At 47.2% G+C, this 20565-nt stretch overlaps 1 protein-coding gene across 4 annotated transcripts in view; it reads right to left on the bottom strand.

The window, feature by feature from the left end:
- Positions 1 to 19994, bottom strand: part of NLRC5 (NLR family CARD domain containing 5) — a 34437-nt gene extending 14443 nt beyond the window's left edge. For 2 of the 4 annotated variants that reach the window (XR_008207578.1, XM_052686062.1), the window contains exons 1-22: positions 18505 to 19994; positions 17715 to 18015; positions 15333 to 15395; positions 12746 to 12808; positions 10373 to 12128; positions 9318 to 9401; positions 8927 to 9010; positions 8763 to 8846; positions 7836 to 7925; positions 7031 to 7081; positions 6538 to 6600; positions 6231 to 6314; positions 5600 to 5683; positions 5105 to 5194; positions 4412 to 4477; positions 3806 to 3886; positions 3336 to 3419; positions 2854 to 2937; positions 2227 to 2316; positions 2054 to 2101; positions 1569 to 1643; positions 450 to 533 (exon numbers count right to left, since the gene is read on the bottom strand). Coding sequence is in view for 3 of the 4 variants with exons in the window: in XM_052686062.1 (XP_052542022.1) it covers positions 450 to 533; positions 1569 to 1643; positions 2054 to 2101; positions 2227 to 2316; positions 2854 to 2937; positions 3336 to 3419; positions 3806 to 3886; positions 4412 to 4477; positions 5105 to 5194; positions 5600 to 5683; positions 6231 to 6314; positions 6538 to 6600; positions 7031 to 7081; positions 7836 to 7925; positions 8763 to 8846; positions 8927 to 9010; positions 9318 to 9401; positions 10373 to 12128; positions 12746 to 12808; positions 15333 to 15395; positions 17715 to 18015; positions 18505 to 18510 (3515 nt within the window). In the remaining variant the exon portion in view is untranslated. Of the gene's footprint in view, positions 1 to 449; positions 534 to 1568; positions 1644 to 2053; positions 2102 to 2226; positions 2317 to 2853; positions 2938 to 3335; positions 3420 to 3805; positions 3887 to 4411; positions 4478 to 5104; positions 5195 to 5599; positions 5684 to 6230; positions 6315 to 6537; positions 6601 to 7030; positions 7082 to 7835; positions 7926 to 8762; positions 8847 to 8926; positions 9011 to 9317; positions 9402 to 10372; positions 12129 to 12745; positions 12809 to 13998; positions 14120 to 15332; positions 15396 to 17714; positions 18016 to 18504 lie in introns of those variants that run through there. The other 2 variants (XM_052686060.1, XM_052686061.1) reach the window with 2 other exon arrangements.
- Between the last annotated feature and the right edge of the window lie 571 nt (positions 19995 to 20565).

Here is a 20565-nt window from a genome sequence, read left to right as displayed (position 1 = left end):
ACATGCATGTAAAATCATTACATCCTAAAAACCTTATTTTTCCATGATACAAGATATAAAAAGTTGCTACTGATGCACCCCCTGCAGGTAGTGCTGGTATTATGCTGGGTGTTTGTAATTATTCTTTATTACTCAATTTTCATTTTCGAGCAGTATTAATCTAACTTTCCTAGTGCCCATCTCCTGCCTGCAGTGACCAGCTTTTCAGGAGTTCATGGCTTACTGGCCAGCTGCTCTTTGGATATACTGTAAGCCTGAGCCTTCAGGAGCAGAGGCCACTTATGTCTGAGGAATACTATGAGGATGCAGAAGTGTTCTGCAACATTTACATACAGACAGGCTTAGGAGAGCCATAGGCACAGCTCCATGAAGGAGAGCTGCTAACCTCATCTCTGAATTCATACCTGTGGGCTGGAGAGACAGACAGCTGCTGAGTGCACAACACTTACTCGATTTCTGTCAGCTGGGCACACTGTGTCAGTATCTGGCACAGCCTGGTCACCTCCTCAGGACCCACCATGCAATCCCTGAGACTGAAGCAAACAAAGCATTCAGAAGCTCAACATTTCCCACGGCCACAGTGTGAGGATCGTATCCCTTCACATCCCAGAGCCACACTCCGTAGGACAAGGCCCTTAGCAACCCTCTTACTTCCACTACACCTATTTTGCTATCTGCAATCTAGGAATGTGAAGTCAAAATCTGTAACAACCAGAGGATTTTTACTGACTCTGAGTTGATTCAAGAGAGCCAGGCCACCAAAATACTATATCACTTCAGGTGTCACCCCACTATAGATACATCACAGGTACTTGAATTGTCTGGACAGCACCGTGAGCTGCTCAGCACTGCCATTTCTCACAGAGCAATGTTGAGATGGGAGCCTCCTGTCTCATTCTCCAAGAAGGAAATCACAAACATCTCACTGGCAGGCCTGCATGGGATGAATGCAGCAGTCAGCCAGGCTGCACATCATTATCTATGGGTACAATCTTTCCCTGTAGAGCACGGCCAAGCAAAAGATGCACTATTTATTGTCACATACACACTTGCAGTCAAAGTCACCCCAAGTCTACACCAAGAAGGTGTATTATTCACCCATCTGCCTCTAGGATCTGACTCCAGTCACCCCACAAGCACAAAGGCTGATGCCAGCTGGCCTGATTTGTGCGAGGCTCTGTCGAATTATGCCAGCCAAGACCTCGTGACCAAGTGTTATTTTGGTGTATGGACTCCCTGGCCAGCTTTAACAGGGAAGAAGACTGAAGAGAGAGAAAGAGATTAAAGACAAACGTATTCCAGAAGTGGCTCCATGTGGAAGAGATGCCATCTTTCCTTCCCAGACCCATTTCTTCACAATCAGTGGGATGCAAGTGAGGGAAAGAAATCTCTTCCCAGGAGAGCAGAGTCTGCCTCTGAAGGCAGGCTGGGCACAGGAGAGTTCCCTGTGTCCAGGGAAGGAGAAACAGCTGGAGGCACAGGTCTGGTGCACACATTACACTACAGACACATCCCAGAGCCAACTCTCCCACCATTCTGTGTGACAAAAGGAAGCTGGGCTGCCGTACCGAAAGCACTGTCCGTTTGTTACGTGCTTTGGATGCACCAGGAAACAACTTCTCCATCTGCTGGTCCTTTTGAGCCTGGGGAAAGAACAGTTTCTCCCATCAGTTGTGCTGTCGCTGCCCCCGTGTAACTGCAGAAGAGCAGTGGCCTCATGTTCCAGTCTGCCTCCAAGCTCCACCCGCTGCATCGTCTGCTGTTCCCAGAACAAAGAAGGGTCTTAGAATCCCTCTCCCCAGCCTTCAGAGCACTGCATGGATGTGCCACTGTGGACCTCTGCTCTGAGCTGCCATATCCCTCATCACTGGGATACTGCTGTCTGCTCCACAGCCTCAATGAGGCCCAAAGGATCACCCCGCTCCCACCACCACCGCTGCAGCTTGCAGCCAAACAACTCTTCAGTGAGGGGGACACACACATCTACATTTATATGAGATCTTGTAAGGAGGAGTTTGAAAGGCTTTGAATGGATCAGTGGATGTGACTTCACCTGATTCTGTCCCCAAAGGTTAGATGAACCACCTGCATGCGTCCTAAGCTGTAACCAGAGCAGAACAGAATTAGGATGGAGTTTGAAGTCAAGAGCTTTCTGTATTACTCCTGAAAACACACAGCTTGAAGTCTTATAGCAGAAAATGACAGGAAAAGTACTCTTGGTCATACCTGAGGTCCATTGTTTCAATGTGTTCCAGTGTACATAAGGACTGAGCTAAGCAGAACACAGAGCTCAGGGAGATCTGATTGTTATTTAGCCTACAGGGAGAAGAGAAAAAACCAGCTGTGGCAAGCAAAACTACCAATTTATACTGTGCCACCCAGTAACAGACATCCTTGTCCAACATCCTCAGGTGCTTCTCTCTCACCTTTCTTCCTATGCTTTCAAGCTTCCGAGTTCTGCAGACACAAGTGCAGAGCTGAGCTGTGCAGATGACCTAGCCCAACCCTACTGCTCAGAGCAGACTGCTCAGGGCACGGCTTTGAACATCTCCAAAGATGGAGAATCCAGTCTCCCTGGGCAGCTGTGTTCAGTGCTTGACTGTGCTCAACAGAAAAGGTTTTTTCTTAGGCTTAAATGAAATTCTTTGTGTTTTAAAATAGTGACACAAGGCAAGAATCTGTACTGGAATAGAGATGAGGAAAGACCAGAGGGCGCAGCAGACCCACACTTGCAAAACACAAACTGTAACTTCACTTGATCCTCACAGCCCTTCCTAAATATAGACTGTGCTTCCAGTACCAACACTCCCACAGAAACCCATCCATGAGTAAAGAGAAATGTGAGCTACTCACTTGAGTGACCTTAACATTTTCAGATTCGGGAGGAACTGCAACAGCTGGGCAAGTCCTTCATCTCCCAGATAATTACTCGAGAGGCTAGGATTTAAAGAAAGGCACTTAATTTTCAAAGGCAAACACAACAAACACCATTAACTCTCAGCAGCAAGAGCTCTGAAAGCAGAAGGCCTGCATTCTTCATCCTCTGCAGGTTTGGTCCCATATGGCCCCAGGGCCAAAAACACAAGGCAAGATTTTACAGCTTCTGTGCCACCTGAAGGCAGGCTAAGTGATCAAACAGCCCCTTTCTGGATGTATAAGCTGTGACCTTTGCCTTCAGAGAACACTACAACTGCATGCCTCCCTGACTAAGGATACCAGCCCACATAAAGCTGTGTGTATGCCACATTGTACAACACTCTGGCACAGATAAATGGCATCTTCACAATATCCCCACAAACTGCAGATAAAGAGGGTAGGAGTTACGAAGGACTCACTCCAGATCAGAGATGCTGCCACATTCCTTCAGGACTGCACACAGCTTCTCCAGGTCGCTGGCTTGAAAACGACAGTCTGTCAACCTAAGGGAAAAAGAGAAATCAATAGTCCAGCTTCCATTGCATTTCCCCTACTAACAGCAGCAAATCCCTGCAGTGCCACAAGCTCTGTCACCACCAGTCTCCTCCAGCTGCCACGTGGAAGCTGAGGCAGTAGCACACAATCACCACGCTGATGCTGTCAATGAGGAAGCACAGCCCACAGCTGTTTGAGTGCTGTGGAAGCCCACAGACACTGACCACAGAGCTTCCAGAGCTGCGAGCCAGGACTGTGAGCACAGTGAGGACTGAATGGGTCTTTACCAGCTCTCCTGCAACTCACCATTCGAACTCGGAGTTGTGGGTTTCATTCAGCTTTAGGATACAGACATGGGGAATAAATGAAATACGATGGAAATCTGCAGCAGTACCTTATCTTTTTGGAGGGAGCAGGTGTCTGGTTTTCTTTGTCATCCCGTTGGTCATCAGTAGGGTACAAAGGCTCTTCCCTACTAAGTGAGCACAAAACCAGACAAGGATAAAACACTCAGGCTTTGGCAATTTGGCAGATGCCCAGGGCTCATCCCCAGGTAAAGATTCCCACACCCACATCTTTTCCATAGCAGGTTTTCTTTCTTTCAGTGAGTATCCCAACACTCTGAGAGTGCAGGAGGCTGGGGACAAGAGGAAGATGACAGACTTCCCATCTAAGCTACAATTTTATGGAGCACTCAGCTTTTACCTGAACATACTGTGCACAAAGAGTGTCTTAGCAAAAGGAACCTGGTCATAAGTAAATAAAGCATCCAAATGCCAAAATGTCTGAGTTTGAATTTCACCTAATGCCTTACAGAAGCTAGTGGAAAACATTCCAAATAGCTAAGAAGACCAGGGGAGAGTACTAAGTTCAGATTCAGATGAAAGAAAGGAAGAACTGAAGAGTCTCCTCTGGTGCCAAAAGTGGACATAAGAACTAAACAAGATGTTGAGAAAGAAAAGAAAGAAAAAAAACCCATATATGTCTACGCACACCTTACCCAGGAGGAGGGGAAGCAAATTCTCCATCTTCTGTAAACCTGAGGACTGCAGTGTTATGATAAAGGCTGAGTAAAGAAGAAAATAAATCAATCAATGGCCCATTTTGATTATTGAAATTGGTTCTTTTTTCTGAATGCTTGGTGTTGGTACAGATCTGCTCCTAACGCCTCAGTGCTATTCATCATTTAAACTATTCCCAAAGCAAGCAAAAGATCACCTCCAGTAACTTTAAATCCTGGCTGGATAAAACCATGCAGTATCTGATAACTCAGTTTCTCCAAACAGTTAGAAAAAATGCAGACAAAATCGCTGCACAGGAATCCTAAGGTGTCTCCAAGGGAAAACAGTGAGAGGAGAACTTTCAGCTCGGCTCCAGGAGGTGTCACCATTGCTCATACTCCACAGAGACTGTCTCTCCAAAACTTCCCAAGGCAGAGCACAGAAATGAGCCTAACACTCAATCCATGCACGCCCCAAAGCATTACAGGGCACACAGTCCTGCACCTTCTCAAACTCTGGATGGTGGCTCAGATAGAATCACCCTGCAATGATGTGTCATCACAGGCAAATGTTAGCAACCATCTTTGCACATTCTCTACCTGCCCCTATCCTGAGGTGAATTAACACAGCTCTCAGAACCCAACTCTCAGACTTTGGGATGAACTTCAGATGATTCTCCAAGACTTACATACCTGACTTCCACCTCCACCACCTTCTGACAGGTATTCACTGCCTTCAACAGACTGTAAAGGCCATTAACAGAGAGCAGGTTGTGACTCAGACTAAGAAAGAGGAAAAGGCAAACGTGTGGTTACTGAAATCACACATGCAGTGAACACACAGCAGGACTGTGTTGATGAAAGCAGTCTTGACTGCGCTGCACTCTTGTTCCCACTGCACTGCAGAAGCAACACGGAGCAAAACACACAGGACCATACTCCTGAGAAAGGGGTTGTAATAAAATGGCACTTTGAATGCCCTCACAGCTACTTCTGAGTGATATACTCTTACTACGTGACCAGCTTCAGCCTGAATAGCCTCTCAGGATGAACCCCATCCTTCCCCAGTAGTGCTCACAGCTGCTTCTGCAATGCTGGACTGCGTGAGGTCTTTGCCTCCTGAACCCCTCTGTAACCCAAGCTCAAGAAACAAAAGGGCAATTTGGTTTTGTATAAGGCAATACTTACTTCAGCTGCTTTGAAACTGAAATCCAGGAAAGGTTTTCCAGGAGGAAACTGCAGCCTTCATCCCCAAGCTTGTTATCTGATAAACTGAAGCATTTTTCAGTTTGTGGGGACAGTATAAACAACAAAGCCCTCAAAATCTACTTGCTTTCCCTAATTTTTTTAAATTATTTTTTTGCCTGGACAGTTCTTTTGCTTCAGAGCAATCTCCCCTATATATCCCTGCACAGAGCAACTGCAGACTAAGAGTTTTATCCCTAGAGAAGCAAGATTCATGTCTTAGTACCAAAAACATCTAACATAATAAACTTAATTGAGCAACTGAGCAAGTGTTTACTGCCCCTTGGAAGGAAGGATGGAAGACAGGACGGAAGGAAGCACTGGATAAGGAAGTTCTCCATCTCAATTTCAAGTTAGCGAGCTGGAAAATTGGAGTTTAGTTGTCACAGGAATCAAAAGCTGCTCAGCATTCAGCTCCCACTGAACCTCACCAAAAATCCCTAACCGAGGTGTCAGCAGACACAGCACAGTGTGCTGGGTTCCTCCCTCGGGGTCTCACTGCCCTCTGTCTCTAACACAGCCTGCTTCCTGCCCACACTCACAGCAATGCAGCAGGGAGGAAAGGTGCACTTACTCCACTTCAGAGAGGTGTGGGTAGCTCTGGAGAATGGACACAATCTCCTCTGCATGTTTTGAGGACAAGCCACAAGCCTGCAAGCTAGGAACAGAGAAGGTTAACGAGCAGTGAGGGGACAGTGGGAGCTGGCATTTCTGGAGCCTCTCTCCAGATGAAGGCACACAGAGCCAGGGCTGAGAGGGATGTTTTCCAGCCTCAGCACGTGCAGACAGCACTCTTGAGTTCTCCTGTTCTCAGAAAGCCAATACTGTCTGCTGGAGGCACAAACCCATCAACCAAGAGGAACTTCAGAGCCTTCTCTTACCACAGCCTCAGATGTCTAGTTGGAGTCGCACATTCCTTGTTTGGTTCCCACAAATCCAAAGACCTGCAAACAAGCAAAATATTTGGCCTTCAACATGGCTTCACAAAGCATCTGAGGAATCAGGAGCTGGTTAACATTTTCTCTGAGCTTTCTGGAAAAAAAAAAACAAGTTGTGGGCTCTGCCCACCAACCCTTCCAAGCCAGGCTAAATGACCTTCAAGGCCAGAAAAACCCCATGAGGAGATGGGAGCCATCAGCACAGGGGATTTCTTTCTATCTGAATCAAATCAGTTTCTGAGTTCCAAATCAAAGGCACAAGTAAGACACAGGATGCTTTGCCTCCACGTGAGACTGTGCCACTACAGGAAGCTTTGCCAGATGCAAAGCAATCAGTTCTCCTGAAGTGGTTTAGAGTGACACTGAGCTGATGGTTTAAACCAGCATAACTGAGTAAAGCACAACAAGCTGAACACGACCAAGTGTAGTTTCTCACCTTGGAACTTTCCCAGATGTGCCCGAGAAATATATTACCACAGTGTCCTTCCTGAAAATGAGATCGAAGCCAGTGTTAGGACGCTGGTAGAAGGGTGGCATTTCTTCAGCAGAGGAGCTCAGCAAGGAACAAAGCTGCTCCCTGGGTGCTAAAGAGTCAAAATCTGCCACGGGAGCACGTTGCCACAGACAAGCTAAAAAGCAGCCATGGGGCTGGAAGGCAGCACCACAGCTCTATGTTGACACACACAGAAGAGAAACGTGATTAAGAAGAAATGGGTTGGGCTTTTTTTTTGCAAAGCCAGCCATGTGTTGGCCACAGGTTCTGTAGAAACTCCATTCCAAAAGAAAAATGAGAAGAAGCTGTATGCAGGCTGACTTCCCCTGAGTTACACCAAGGATTAACTTGGCCCATTAGACTTATGGCAAAAGCACACGAGCTAAGGTTTAAACATTTCTCTTTCATCCTAGACCTACAAAAGCAAAAATAAATCTGATATTATGCTAGCTGGTGGAGAATTTCTTCATTGATATATTGCAGAGCTTAAAAGCAAGTTTAGATTTTGCTACTGATGAAGAAATACCACACTTGCAAATCAATTTATAGACAAAAAGATCTATTCAAAAAAATGCAAGCAGGGAATCCATAAGATGATTGATTGACATTTTGTGTTTCAGATAGAAAACAAAAAGGAGCAAAAGTCATCTTTCGTCGATTTTGATTAACCCACAAATAACTGCAAAGCAACTCCCATTTATACAGCCATCACCTGAAGATTTTGGTAAGAGCCCTCATGCTCTGATACCTGACACGTAGCTCAGTAGCATTCTGACACACAGTGACTTCTCTGGCCAACAGGAGAACAACACTCAAGGAAAGATTGTTCTTGCTCAGACTGTGGATGTGAGGAAGACAGTTTCAGATGCTAGGCATGGTCCTTACCTCCCCAAATGCACATCCCCAACACACTGAAGGTTCTCAAAACTCTCAGGAACACCCCTGAACCCGCAACACCTGCATGCTTTGAGGATCTGCTCTTTAACACACATTTATGCTGTTTCACTGCTTGTTGGACCTCGCTAAACCTTTTAACATCTTGCTTCTACAGAACCTCAGGACCACAGACCACCCGTGAACCTCAATGTAATCATAAAATAATGCTGTCTACATGCATCAGAAACATGTGAGGGAACACGACTTACACCTGCACTGCCCTTCAAACTTCCCTGTAAGATCAGATGCTCCGCTGGGCAGCAGTGACACTTCCCAGAAGCATTATCCAGCACTCCAGGAAAGCAGAGGAGCAGGTGCATTCACCATTCTTCCCCTCCCCAGCAGGAACTGCAGACGTATTGGATTCACCTGCTCACAACCCAGGGGAATGGGATGCCCTTTAAGGGCAGTGTCCCCCTTTTAACCAAGGTGGATGGGCAGTGGCCTGGTTTTGCCTTCCCAGAGGGACAGGACAGGACAAGAAGGCTAAAGGAAAGCTTAGAAGAGAGGGAGAGAGCCATCTGCTCAGGAATTTTCACCTGAACCTGACCAAGGGGAAGAGTGGTGAGGAGGGAGAAGAGAAGAACTGTCCCACATGTCCTCTAGTGGCACCTCTACTAATATCAACCCTTACCATCCATCAACCCTGCTCTGAGGATCTCTCTTAAGCTCTCTTCGATGCTGTGCTTGGCTTCATCACAGCTAACATTTTTGATATGTTTATGTCTTTTTTACTCACTCTATTTTCTTTAGCTTTTCCATTCTGGAAAACAGCTCCATCACTGTCTTCACGTCTGGATTCTGTACCCGGTTGTCCTGCAAGCTGCACACAGATTGGGTCTCATTAGCACCCCAAACCCAAATGCACAGCTGATTGCAGTGGCACTGCCACGCCACACTCACTTTATTTCCTCGAGCTGCAGGCAGTGTGACAAAGCTCGGACCACATCGGTCAGCCCCACAGCTGTGATGCTCCCACCTGTCACCCTGGGAAAGAAAGCATCAAATTGAGCAGAGGGAGGCCTGGCATCTGTGCAGCACATGGCAAACCCATCCCAGAACGTGCCTGCACCACACACGTGGATGCTGCCTGACTCTGCGACCTGCAACCAACTTTCTGCTGCTCTTTAACCAGGGCAGAGCAAAACTTCTCCTGATAGGAGGTGGTGGTAGAAAACAAGAGCCGCAGATGTTTGTGCTGCTCTGCATGGCTCTGTATGATCAGCCCTGAGTGAGTGAGGGATTAACCTGCGAGGCACAGCAGAGGAGGCTCAGACCTTGCAAGCAGACTTACTCTAGTTTCTTCAGGCTCCCCATTCCTCCTAAGCTCTTTGAAAGTGCAGCAGCAAAGTCATCACCAAATCTCCTACAACGAAAGCTAAAACATAAAGAAAAGGGGAAAAAATTAAATACAACAAAGAAAGTAGCCCACACAGCAGGTTAAAATGTAACAAAAAACATGTGTTGAATTGATTTTATAACAGGGGCTGTGTCATTTTCTTTTTTGGTGGAATCTGGTTTTTAAAAAACCATTAAACTTGCACATTAACTGCATGCACTGAAAGGACAGAAAGCTTTTGTCTTGTGGTCTTTTGTCTTTTGGTTCAGTGGCACCTACCTACTAAGTCGCAAGCAGGATGACTCCAGTCCAGGTGCTGTTAGCTTGAGTGGCAAAGCAACCAACATTTTCCAGAATATAAAAGACACAAGGTCTGAAGGCAAAGTACCTATTTATGGGGGTGATTACATAGAAGAGACTTCTATAGAAAAATCCCAAGAGATCCTGCTTGGACAGTCCCTCCAGCATTACAGCAAAGTACTGATAGGGAGGGCACCTTGGATTGCAGTTGTGATCTCCTGTTCACCTGCTTTATGGTGACTTCATCAACATTTTTTCATTTGCTCACCACGATTCATCTTGCCTTTTAATGCCAAGAAGCACTTTTCATTCTCCCCTCATCTCTCAGGCTAACTACCTTGTTGCTTTCACTGCTTTAGTCCAAACAAAAAATAAAAAACCAGCCAGAATGGATTTATCACCTTAATATCTTCCAGCCACTCATAAATACAAAGGGTGGTGAGGCACTGGAACAGGTTGCCCAAGGAGGTTGTGGATGCCCCATCCCTGGAGGCATTCAAGGCCAGGGCCTGGGCAGCCTGGTCTGGGGTTGGAACTGGATGAGCACTGTGGGCCTTTTCAACCCAGGCTGTTCTATGATTCTATGAAATACATTATTTACTAAGTTTCTCTGGTGTCAAAATTGTTGTTTTCTCACATCCTCTTTCTCTCCCCTTTACAACAGAAATGCTAGGTTTGCCCTGCCAGCCCCCAGCACACCGCACATTTACCTCAGATGCTCCACATTCCTACAGCTGGCCAGCATCTCCAAACAGCCTGTGTCTAAGGGGCACCCTGCAAAATCCAAACGAGTCACATCCTGGCCCGAATTGACGACAAAAACCAAAGCCGACATGTCCAGAGGTGTCAGTCTGAAGTTTTTAAACTCATACTTGAAGTTCAGCAGGCTCCCAATGTGCTGGGCCACTTCAAGGCCCTGCGTTTCAAACGTGCAATGGCAGAGCTCGATGACTTTGGGCCCGGTCAGCTGAGTGGCTGCCAGTTTCTTGAGGGACTGAAGGATGACATCTTGCTTATCCTGCACCCAAGCTTCACTTTGTTCAGCTAGCAACATGAGAAACGTTCTACACTCTTTAGATGACAAGCCTGAGAGGAAGATGTGAAAGCTCTCCATGAACTCAGTCTTTGCCTCATTCCTTAACGTCCACTTGGACTTCAGAGATAACTTCCTCTTCAGATGGCTCTTGTCCACATTCTTGCTTATCATGAGACACAGGGCTGCGAAAAACTCCTGCAGGCTCAAGTGCACAAAGGCATAGCCGGTCTCGGGGCGAGCGCTGTTGGTCTTCACCTCAAAGACAGTCAGCAGGCCGTGCAAGGAAGCAAACTCTTTCACGTGCTCTGGAATATCTCCAACGTAAAACACGAGCTTCTTAGCTTCCAGGCCTTTCAGTGCAAGATCACACAGACCCAAAATGGCCTTCTTGTTACTGTTCAGCTGAGCCTCCTCATCACCCGCATGCTCTCCCTGCTGTTTGTTTATGAAGATGAGAAGCATTTTGATATAAAACTGTGTCATGGTCTGAGGAAGTTCCACGCTCGTCTGATGTTTAAGGAGCCAATACTCCAAACAGATGCAGACGACGTAACACAGAGCAGGGATCTGGCACATGCTGAGGAGCTTGGTGTTGTTCTTCAGGTGAGCGATGGCTTGCTCTCTGAATGAATGATGACGAAAATAGTGGCTGACGTATTCCTCAACCTTCTCGTGATCAAACCCCCAAACTTCTGCCAACAAATCCACTGTGTTTATCAAGAAGTCGGGGAGTCTCTTAGGGCGACTGGTGACCAACACCGTGCAACCAGGCAGGAGGTTCCCATGACAAAGCTCTGCAAAGAGTTCGGATATGGACATACTGGAGCTACGATTCAAGCTTCCTTTAGAAGATGATGACACGTCCATGTTACCCGCAAACTCATCCAGCCCATCGAAGATGATCAGTATACGCTGGGCGTTTTCCAGGAGGTGCTGGAACACTGCATCAGAGCCGTCTTCAGGCTGAAGAAACAGGTCAAACAAAAGCTCCTTCAGAGTCAGTTTTCTTTTTAGTAAATTCAACTGCCGGAACTCAAACAGGAAAGTGAAGAGAAACTGATGCAAGACACCTTCTGCCCACTTCTGACAAATCCTGTGCATCAGCATGGTCTTGCCCGTACCCGGTTTACCAAACAAAAAAATCACCTTCGTTGCACCCGATCGGATCACGCTACCAAACAGATCTGACACCCTCATGGCTGTGTCCACACATTCCTCTGGCTCGGGGGCACTGGGCACTTCCTCCCGGGGTTTATCTGCCCTCTCTTTCAGTCGGGAGGCTTTGCTCTGCCGAAGAACGAGGTTGACAAAGGCTTGGCTGAAAGCCGGCGGCTGCGCCGGCTCTTGTGCTGCTGCTCCTGCTGCTCTCCTGCTTCCGTATCTCTTGCAGACGGAGTCAACGAGAAGACGGCGATACTTTTCAGCTGAATCTGAGAAAGCAGTGAGTCGAGCGTGAGAAGGTCGCTCTGAGCTGGAACACAGCAGAGACACTGCTGCTCCCGGAGAAACCCCGGCCCTGATCAGAGGCTGCTTCACACAGCTAGAGATGCGCATTATGAGCACAGAAATAAAATGGTTTTTTTCCCCTTTTGCGCCAGTGTTACACAGCCCTCAGGCCTGCTCAGACCACTGAGCCTTTCTTGGATTTACTGTGACTTGATTTTGTCATCGCTCATCCATTCAGTTACCATTCTATTTTAGAGGGAGCTGAAACCATACACGTTTTTAACGTGTGGAGCCTTTAGAAGGTTTTAAATCATCACCATATCTCCCAGTTTGGTTTAAAAAGAAAAAAACCAACAAATAAATACAAAGAAGATCAACAGCTGAATGCTTTACAAGTCTTTACATGCCATCTGCATCCCCAGCCAGGTCCCACTGTTGATACATTTCAGAACCTGTTGCATAAGAATTTCTGCAGCCACAAAGCAGAAGTTTCCTTCAATGCAGGAAAGTGGTTTGCTGAGTACTTATGCAAGGAAGTTTTAAACATGTCCTTTCCTCAGAGGGAAACCCATCTCTGCTCTGCTTTTGCATATCAACATACCCAGGCGTTGCTGTTTAGCATCCCTATCACTGATGGGGCTGCTGCTACGGCGGCGCATCAACCCTGAAAGGGAAAGGCAGACACATATCAGAACAGCAGCTGGAATGTCAGCTTACAGAGAGCTGGGCAAGGCTCTTCAGCAAAGCACCCAGGGAACTGAAAAAAGCAGCAAAATCAGGGAGAGAAAACTATTTGGAAATTCAAGCTGAGCTTACACAACGGTTTTTGCAGTTGCTGAAGTAAATGCAGACATGCATCCAACTACTGAAAGTTAAACTGATAAGTACAGATTCTATACTCGGTCTTCACCAAAAGGCCATGGAAGAGAAGTCTCCTTCTCTGGAGACATTCCAAGTATCTGGACACCTTCTTGTGTAACCTGCTTTAAGGAACCTGCCTTGACAGGGAGGTTGGAACTGATGATCCCCAGAGGTCCCCTTCCCATTCTGTCACTCAGTCAGTCAGCTTAGGCTGGTCCTTAAGGCCCAAACACTCTGCAGCTCCCAGGATTGCCCTTGGCGTTCAGGCTGCTTAATGTTTAATGAAGCCTCCTGAGCTCCATTGCTTTCCAGGCTTCCAGCACTTTGGTTTATTCAGTTCATACAGGTTTAAAACACCAGCTGTGCCTACCGCAGTGTAACGTGCTACTTTCTTATTCAACCTCCTTGGGTGTTTTTGAAGAAAACTTGAGAAGAAAACTTCTATCTCTCTGAGGGACACATGACCAGACACAAGAAATCAACATCTATCTGATATTGGAACATGATAGCAATGACCAAATGTTGATCATTTCCAGCCTCCGACAGCTGGGATATCAGAAATGGTACAACCTGCTCTGAAACTCTCTGCAGGAAACAACACGAACTGTAAAAGGCACAAGCTTTGAAGGGTGATGTTTAATGTATTAAGTTTAGTAAATGATTAAAGCGTTAAGTTTAGTAAATGATTCTTTTGCTCTGTCCCTTGTTTGCTGAGCAATGCCAAAACCTCAGCCAAAAAGCAACCACTAAAAAGCATCCTAGGAAGTGACCCCATTGGCACCACAGCTGCTGGAATGTCAAAAAGGAAAAGGGAAAGGGAAAGGAATATACGTATATGTTCAATGTATAGTAAAAGGTAAGGGACAAAATTGGATAGGTCTGCATACAGTGTAGTTGAACAAGCACTGGAGAGGTGCGTGGGGCGTGGAGGAAGTGGTTCTGAGCGTATGGAAGAAGAGTGCCAAACTTGAGACAAGAGATTATGCCACATACAGAGAGCACACATCCCAGCTACCCACTGTAGCAAAGCCCACAGCCCAGTTTCTTTGAAATATTCTCCACTCCTCCTCAGGATTCAAGTCCACCCAAAGCAGGATAAGCCCGCGTGATGGACCTGGAAGAGAGCAGGAACAGAAAACACCAATGATTAAGATGTGTTTGCTGCTCAGGGAGTGCAGTGTTAAAAGCCTGCTTGCAAACATAAAAGTCGTAAGACGCTGAGCAAACCTCAGCAAGGAACACAGGCAGCTCTGCAAGAAGATCCTGCTGCTGCCAGTGTTTTACCAATGGGCAATCCAGCACCCTGACAGCAATATCAAGCACCTCTAGAGGACCCAAGGTTTCTACTTTGCTCTCTGCACTGCCAGGCTGATGGCTCAGGAACTCCTCTGTGCTGCAGCCTGCAGAATGCAAGGCCTCATTTCCTACTGCTTCATTTTCCTCCCTCACACATCTCAGAATGACACAGCAAACTGATGGCTGCTTTCAGCATGAACGTGAATCGGCAGATGACCTGGATTGATTCCTTTTGCTGCAAACACTCAGCAAACTGGATGTCAGAATCACATCCTCTGTGTATCCTTCTGCTGAGGGATTCCTCACACTGCGGGGGCCTGGGCTGCTCTTTCATTTCTGGAGGCTGAAAACCTGGAGACTGAGGAGGCAATTCAGATTTTAGCAGCCTCCAGTTCCTCTAGCAGATGTAATGTGAGAGTGCAGGGACAGTGCTGAGTGGTGCCCCCAAACCAACAGCATTTTCCAATGATGCCACGTCCAATGATGGCATTGCAGAGCTCTAGGGGAAGAAGAGGGATCCCTCATTTCACAGTCTGCATAGCTGGAAGTCCACAGTCCTAAGTTCATCCCTGAAAATAGTCCTAGACTTATCACCACGCATTATTTTAAGCTCAGATTCCCGCATCCTAGAATGATTTCTGTTGGACTGACTCCAGGTTAGTCTGTCTGATAATTCTTTAAAAGCCAAACCAACTTCCTCCACTTCTCAGTGAGCCAATCATAGCATAGCTGTAAAAAGTGGGGGTTTCACATAGTGGATGGGAGATTCCCTGGAAAGAGAAACTGAGTGGGTTCCCCATCAGAGCCAGGGCCAAAAAGGCTATTCTGAAAAGCAGGGAAAGAAAATGAAACAGGAGATGTTTATCTGGAAAGCACCACCAGAAAAAACAAACCTGAAGTTACAACGCGTGACGATCACTTTGCCAGTGCTGTAGCCAGTATGTGGGACATTTGTAGTCTTGTTCAGCCCACAGGCAGAACATATACATTCTAAGACCATTGAGAGCATCATGGGTCTGTTTCAGCCTTACCTCTTGGCACAGAGGACTGGTCACTTGTATCTGTGTGCACTTCTTGCTTCTGAGTCGAGTTACCTAAGGAGTTGAATGGGAAATTAGAGTTATTGCCATCATTCTGCTCTTGAAAACTGATCAGATAAAATGAAAGAGCAAGTAGCTCACAACACAGACAGCGACATACTAACAAGGCTCTGTGTAAGGGCTGATGCAACACAGCCAGGTTTCTGGTACCCCATCTGATCTCTTCTCAGCTTGCTCAAAAATACAATTAACCTCTGCTTTCAAGGTGTGAAACAGCTGTTCAGTGCGACATACGCAAAGTCAGGGCATGAGCAGCTTTGGCTGATCTAAAACCACAACGCAGTCAAAAAGAAGCTCCGTTCTTCCCTGCTTCTGCACAGGAGCTGTTTCTGGGATGAAATTCAGCCCAAGCAAGGACCTGCTCTGACTCACTGCATGGCAGCACAATGCTGTGCAGTGGAGGCGGCAGCTGGAGATGCAGGAGCTCCCTGGCAGCCCCACAGTCACTAAACTTCTGAGGGAGATCCTGCTCATACCAAGCGGGAGTCTGCATACCAACAGTTAGGTAAACTCACGCCCCAGAGGATGGCTCCCCAAACCAGATGGGGAGCCTTCACACACAAGTTGCCATCTCCAGCTGGAAATGCAGGCCAGTGCTGTGGTATTTCTACCTTTAGCATCAGCACAAAGCAATGAAGAACAAGGCCGCAAATGCGGCCATGCCACAGCCTCCCACAAAATCCATTCAAGATCTTTCATGCGCTGACTCTTGCCCTGTGTGCCACATAAAGCAAAGCACCACAAGCTGTGGTCCCAGTCTGGTTCACCATGCAGTCAGAAACGCGTTTTCCCAAGAGTCGCTTCAGCTGAGGCAATCACAGTTCATCTTCCCTAGCTAAAGACCACTTTGCTACTCTGAAGAGTGTCCTCCTCAATGCCATCTTCTGCCCTGACTGGGACAGCCCCTGCCATGCACAGGGTCAGGCTGCCCTTAAAATCACACGAGAGCAAAACCAAACCAAGTCATCTTCAAGCAGGAGCAGTGATGCTAAAATGGTAACACTGCAGTTTAACCGGCATAAGCCAACGCTGAAACCTGAAGAAACCATTTCTTTCATGATACTCCACGTCATTAAAAGGCGAAAATCTGTTTCAGTTTTAGTCCTGAGGTGAAGGCCACATCAGTCCTAAGTGCAATTTCCTGCTGCTTGACTGATCTCTCCCTTCTGCAAAAGTAACAGCTGCTGAAGTTGGTCACTAACGGCTGCAACCGTTGACTGATGCAAGTAATGGCAAGTTATTGCAAGCAGGGTGTCAGACACAGGCTGCTGAGATCTCACTTCCTGCTATGCAGGGTGCTAGCAGAGGAGAAGTTAGGTCCCAGGTAAGCAATACAATAAGGTATAAGCACAGCTGGGTTGGTACTGCAGGTCTTCATAGTGTGCACACGCCGTGTGTGCCTACACCCTCGTACACAGTGCAGTGCTTACACTCTAGAGGGGACTGTGTCAGCTACAAAGACATTGCTTCCAAGTAAAAATGAGGGATGTGGGGAAGTGCTTTCCTTTTTCTGCAAGTACTTTAAGACTTTTCTAGTTCTTTTCCTCCTGGATCAGGAAAACCAAAACCAAGCAGTTAAAAATCCATGGAAAAAAAGGATTGTTCTTAATTTTTTCTACACATATATCAAAACATTTCATCTCAGCTTTATTGGAGAGGGAGCATGCGTTTTTAATCGGTTTTAGCTTTTATAACTATTTTTTTTTCCACTCTCAATTTACATTTCTAAGCCAAATATCCAAACATTCTCCAACTCACATCAGGCCAATTGTTGTTGAAAGGGCAATCACAGCCAGCTGGTCACCAGCACCCAGCAGAAGGACAAGAAGAGAAATATATTACGTGTATTGCACTCTAATGGACTTCTCCCCTGCTCAAACACCCCATCTGCAAAAGCCCAGTCCACTGCCAGCCTGCAGAGGGGCATTCAAAACGAGGTGATGCTAGCAATGCTGTAAGCAACCCACTCGTTTTCAGATTCAGATGAGAAAGTGCCCACCAACACCAGCCGTGGTGAAAAAGCACTTCTCAAAAACATGAAGTGCTGTTGTTTGCTGGCAATAAATATTTTTGAAATGACTGCTCTTCTTCCAGAAATTATGGTGCGAGGGGCGAACCAGAAGGAAAGGTAGCTCATTTAGCAGGTGGCTTGGGCTTGCCTGCAGCTGCCTGAGCAGCATGAAGTGGACTGTCGCTTCTCACTGACTGAGTGCATAATTAAGGGCTTTGGCAGCATCAGTGCCTTCAGAGGGCCAAGACACCGGTTGTGTTAGGAGAGCAGTCAGAGGAAGCTGGTCCACCCCTGCTACCTACCTTCTCCTGCAGAACTCATGAGCAGTATCTCCATTTCCAGGGGCAGGTCACACTCCATGCACAGGCACTGTGCAAACTGTTTCCAGGTGGCGTGGCCGGCCTTCTCCAGCAGGTCGAGGAGCACAGAGACTTTTTCTCTGCGGTCAGCGACACCTGCCCAGCTGCTGAGCACAGCCATGGGGAGGAAGCGCTGGGAGGCAGCGAGCAGCCAGTCGGGACGGTGGCTGAGGAACTCCACTAGCTGGGGGCGGATGCTTGCTACAGCTGCTTCCAGGTTGAGATCGTCGTTCTGGAGTGTGGGCTGGGGGGATGAAAGCTGAAAGGGTAGCGATGGGCATGGAAGCGAGAGATGCTCACCCCGCAGTCCTGCTGTCGAGCAGGATTTGTTCTAGCCCCCTGGTCCACCCAGCATTTCTTATCTGCCTTGTGGCAAATCCTAGCCCGGACACAAGGCGGTGCAAGGACTGCTGTGTTTGCCTGCTGCGTTGTGCTGCAATGGACGAGTGCAAACAACATGAGTCAGGCTCTCTACGTGCAGCCAGGCTCCTCTGTTGTATTGAGGCAGTGACCATCTGCCAAATATAATACCAAAGGCATCTTTTGCATGCAGCAGCTCCTCCAGGGAGGCCTGGGACTCTAAGAGTAAGATACTTCCCACCCCCAAGGGCTCACAGTGCTATTCCTGCTACTCGTTTTGTGGGGATGATCAATACATTTCTGCTTTGGTACAACACCACCAATCTCTTCCACTTCCCTCCAACAACAAAGCCATGCACGCATGTTCTCCTACCTGCATTGCTGTGTAGTCAGCCTCCTTTCAGTTGTCCTAGGTGCAATCCAGCAGTATATGCAAATACAAAGTTGCTTTTTCCTCCATATCCTGCCAAAGAAGTGTTCACCAGTGGCAGAGTTTCAGCACGCAGCAGCACCTCAACACATGGTGCATGCCTATATGTAGCCCCTCACTCAGAGTGGATCCCTAGGAGAAACAAGAACAGAGCAGACATGAAGAGCAGAGTAGACATGAAAAGGTAGAGGCAGCTACATGGGTGACAGATCTAGAAGCTCCGTCCTTGATCCTGGGCTCAGCTGCGGAGCTCTCCTTCTGCAGGAAAGATTCTGTTGTACAGTACATGGTGGTACTGCACAATAGACAACCGGTGCCATAGTTTTCACTTGAAGAGTCAAAGATTAGTGACTCCTTGATGGATTCCATCTCCATCACTGTGGAATCATCCCTACCTGGATGATCTCCAGCTCAAACCAGATGTGACCACAAAATCTGGACATCTGAGGATCTGTCACTGATGTGATGAGAACACAGGGCTCAGCCTAGCGAGAGATACAGATGAAGAAGACAGGCTTTACAAGAATATCTCAAGAGACTCATAGCTTCCCTGGTGTCACTGCCTGACCTGAGCTGCTCATCTCACTCAACTTGACTGGTTCCAGCCACTCTGACTGCAAGGAAAGGATGAGGAAAGGGATTAATTACATTCACACACCTCCAAACACAGCAAAACCCTAGCACAAGTGAGGCAGCATTAGGAGCATGCCACTGGGCTGTCCCTAGCACCTTGCTGCCCTAGTCTAGTGTCTAAAGCCAGTACTAACTACCACTGCCATTACCAACCTCACAAAAAAGTCAGAGAAACACAACCCCCCACTGATTCTCTGTCTTGTATCTGGAGTGGATGATCCCTCCAGGTCCAAGACTACATGTGTTTGGTGTGGGAAAACAGAACAAGTGAAAGAGCTCCAGCTTCAAGCTGCCAACATGGTTTAGCATTGGACTTTGGTTATCTATAGCTGTTCAACTGCAGTGTTTCACCACAACAAATCCTCTCCTTCTACCTTCTGCATGCAAAAAGCTGGGCTTGAGGGAATGGCCCTAAAACCCAGCAGCAGTGTGTCCTAGGGGGGCTGAATTATGCAGGTGAGAGCAGGACTGGGGGTAGGACAGAGGCAAGTGTAGCTCAGCATAAGGACAAAAAGCTGGTAACACTGTTGAATGGAAGGTTCCTCTTAGGTGAAATAGATTGGATGGAATCCTGTTTGGCTGAATAGTTCTCTCATTTGCTCCACATACTGTTTCTCACACTATTCTTCTAGATAAAATGTCCACCATACAGCTAGGCAAAACACAACGCAGTGGGTGAACAACAGGCTGACAGGTCAGGCTTTAAAGGTTATAATAAGTGGGGTTCCAGTAGCTGACACTGAGTTGGGAGGAGCTGCTGAATCCATCAAGCAGTCACTAATCTGACTCTTCAAGTGACAATTATGGCACTATGGTTGTCTATTTTGCAGTACCACCATGTACTGTACAACAGAATCTTTCCTGCAGAGCTGCCATACCCGGCCAGCCCAGACCATACTTTCAGGAAGCGTTACACACTAAGTGAGGCAGCTCTGGGGTCCACCAAAAAGGAAATAAAATCCCACTGTACAAATCCCCCCACAGTGCCTGGCACTCACTATACTAACAAGAACAAAAAGGCTCCTGGTGGAAATGGCAAGAAAACTGGACATAACCAGTGTTCAAATATAAGCTGCCACTCAAACCAAACTGCAGACTAAAAGGGTTTCCTGCACAGCCAACTTCAATTCCAGCAGCCTGAGCAGAGTGCTACTGAATGTCATCATCTGTGTTTTCCTTTCCCCGCACAGAGCTCTGCGGACAGCAGTGCTCTGACTTCACTCCTCAGCTGGTTGAGAGCTAAATACTTAATAAGACCATACTGAAAATAATAACACTAATCAGACCTCAGCATCAGTGATGACTGAAGGCCATTCAGGCGAAGAACAGACACACGAATTAACACAAGATTCATTTCAGGGACAAAACGAC

Source organism: Tympanuchus pallidicinctus, unplaced genomic scaffold (genome assembly GCF_026119805.1).
Source record: "Tympanuchus pallidicinctus isolate F22 unplaced genomic scaffold, pur_lepc_1.0 scaffold22, whole genome shotgun sequence".
Lineage (NCBI taxonomy): Eukaryota > Metazoa > Chordata > Aves > Galliformes > Phasianidae > Tympanuchus > Tympanuchus pallidicinctus.
Note: the sequence above shows the minus strand (reverse complement) of the source record. Positions and strands in the feature narration are given on the sequence as shown.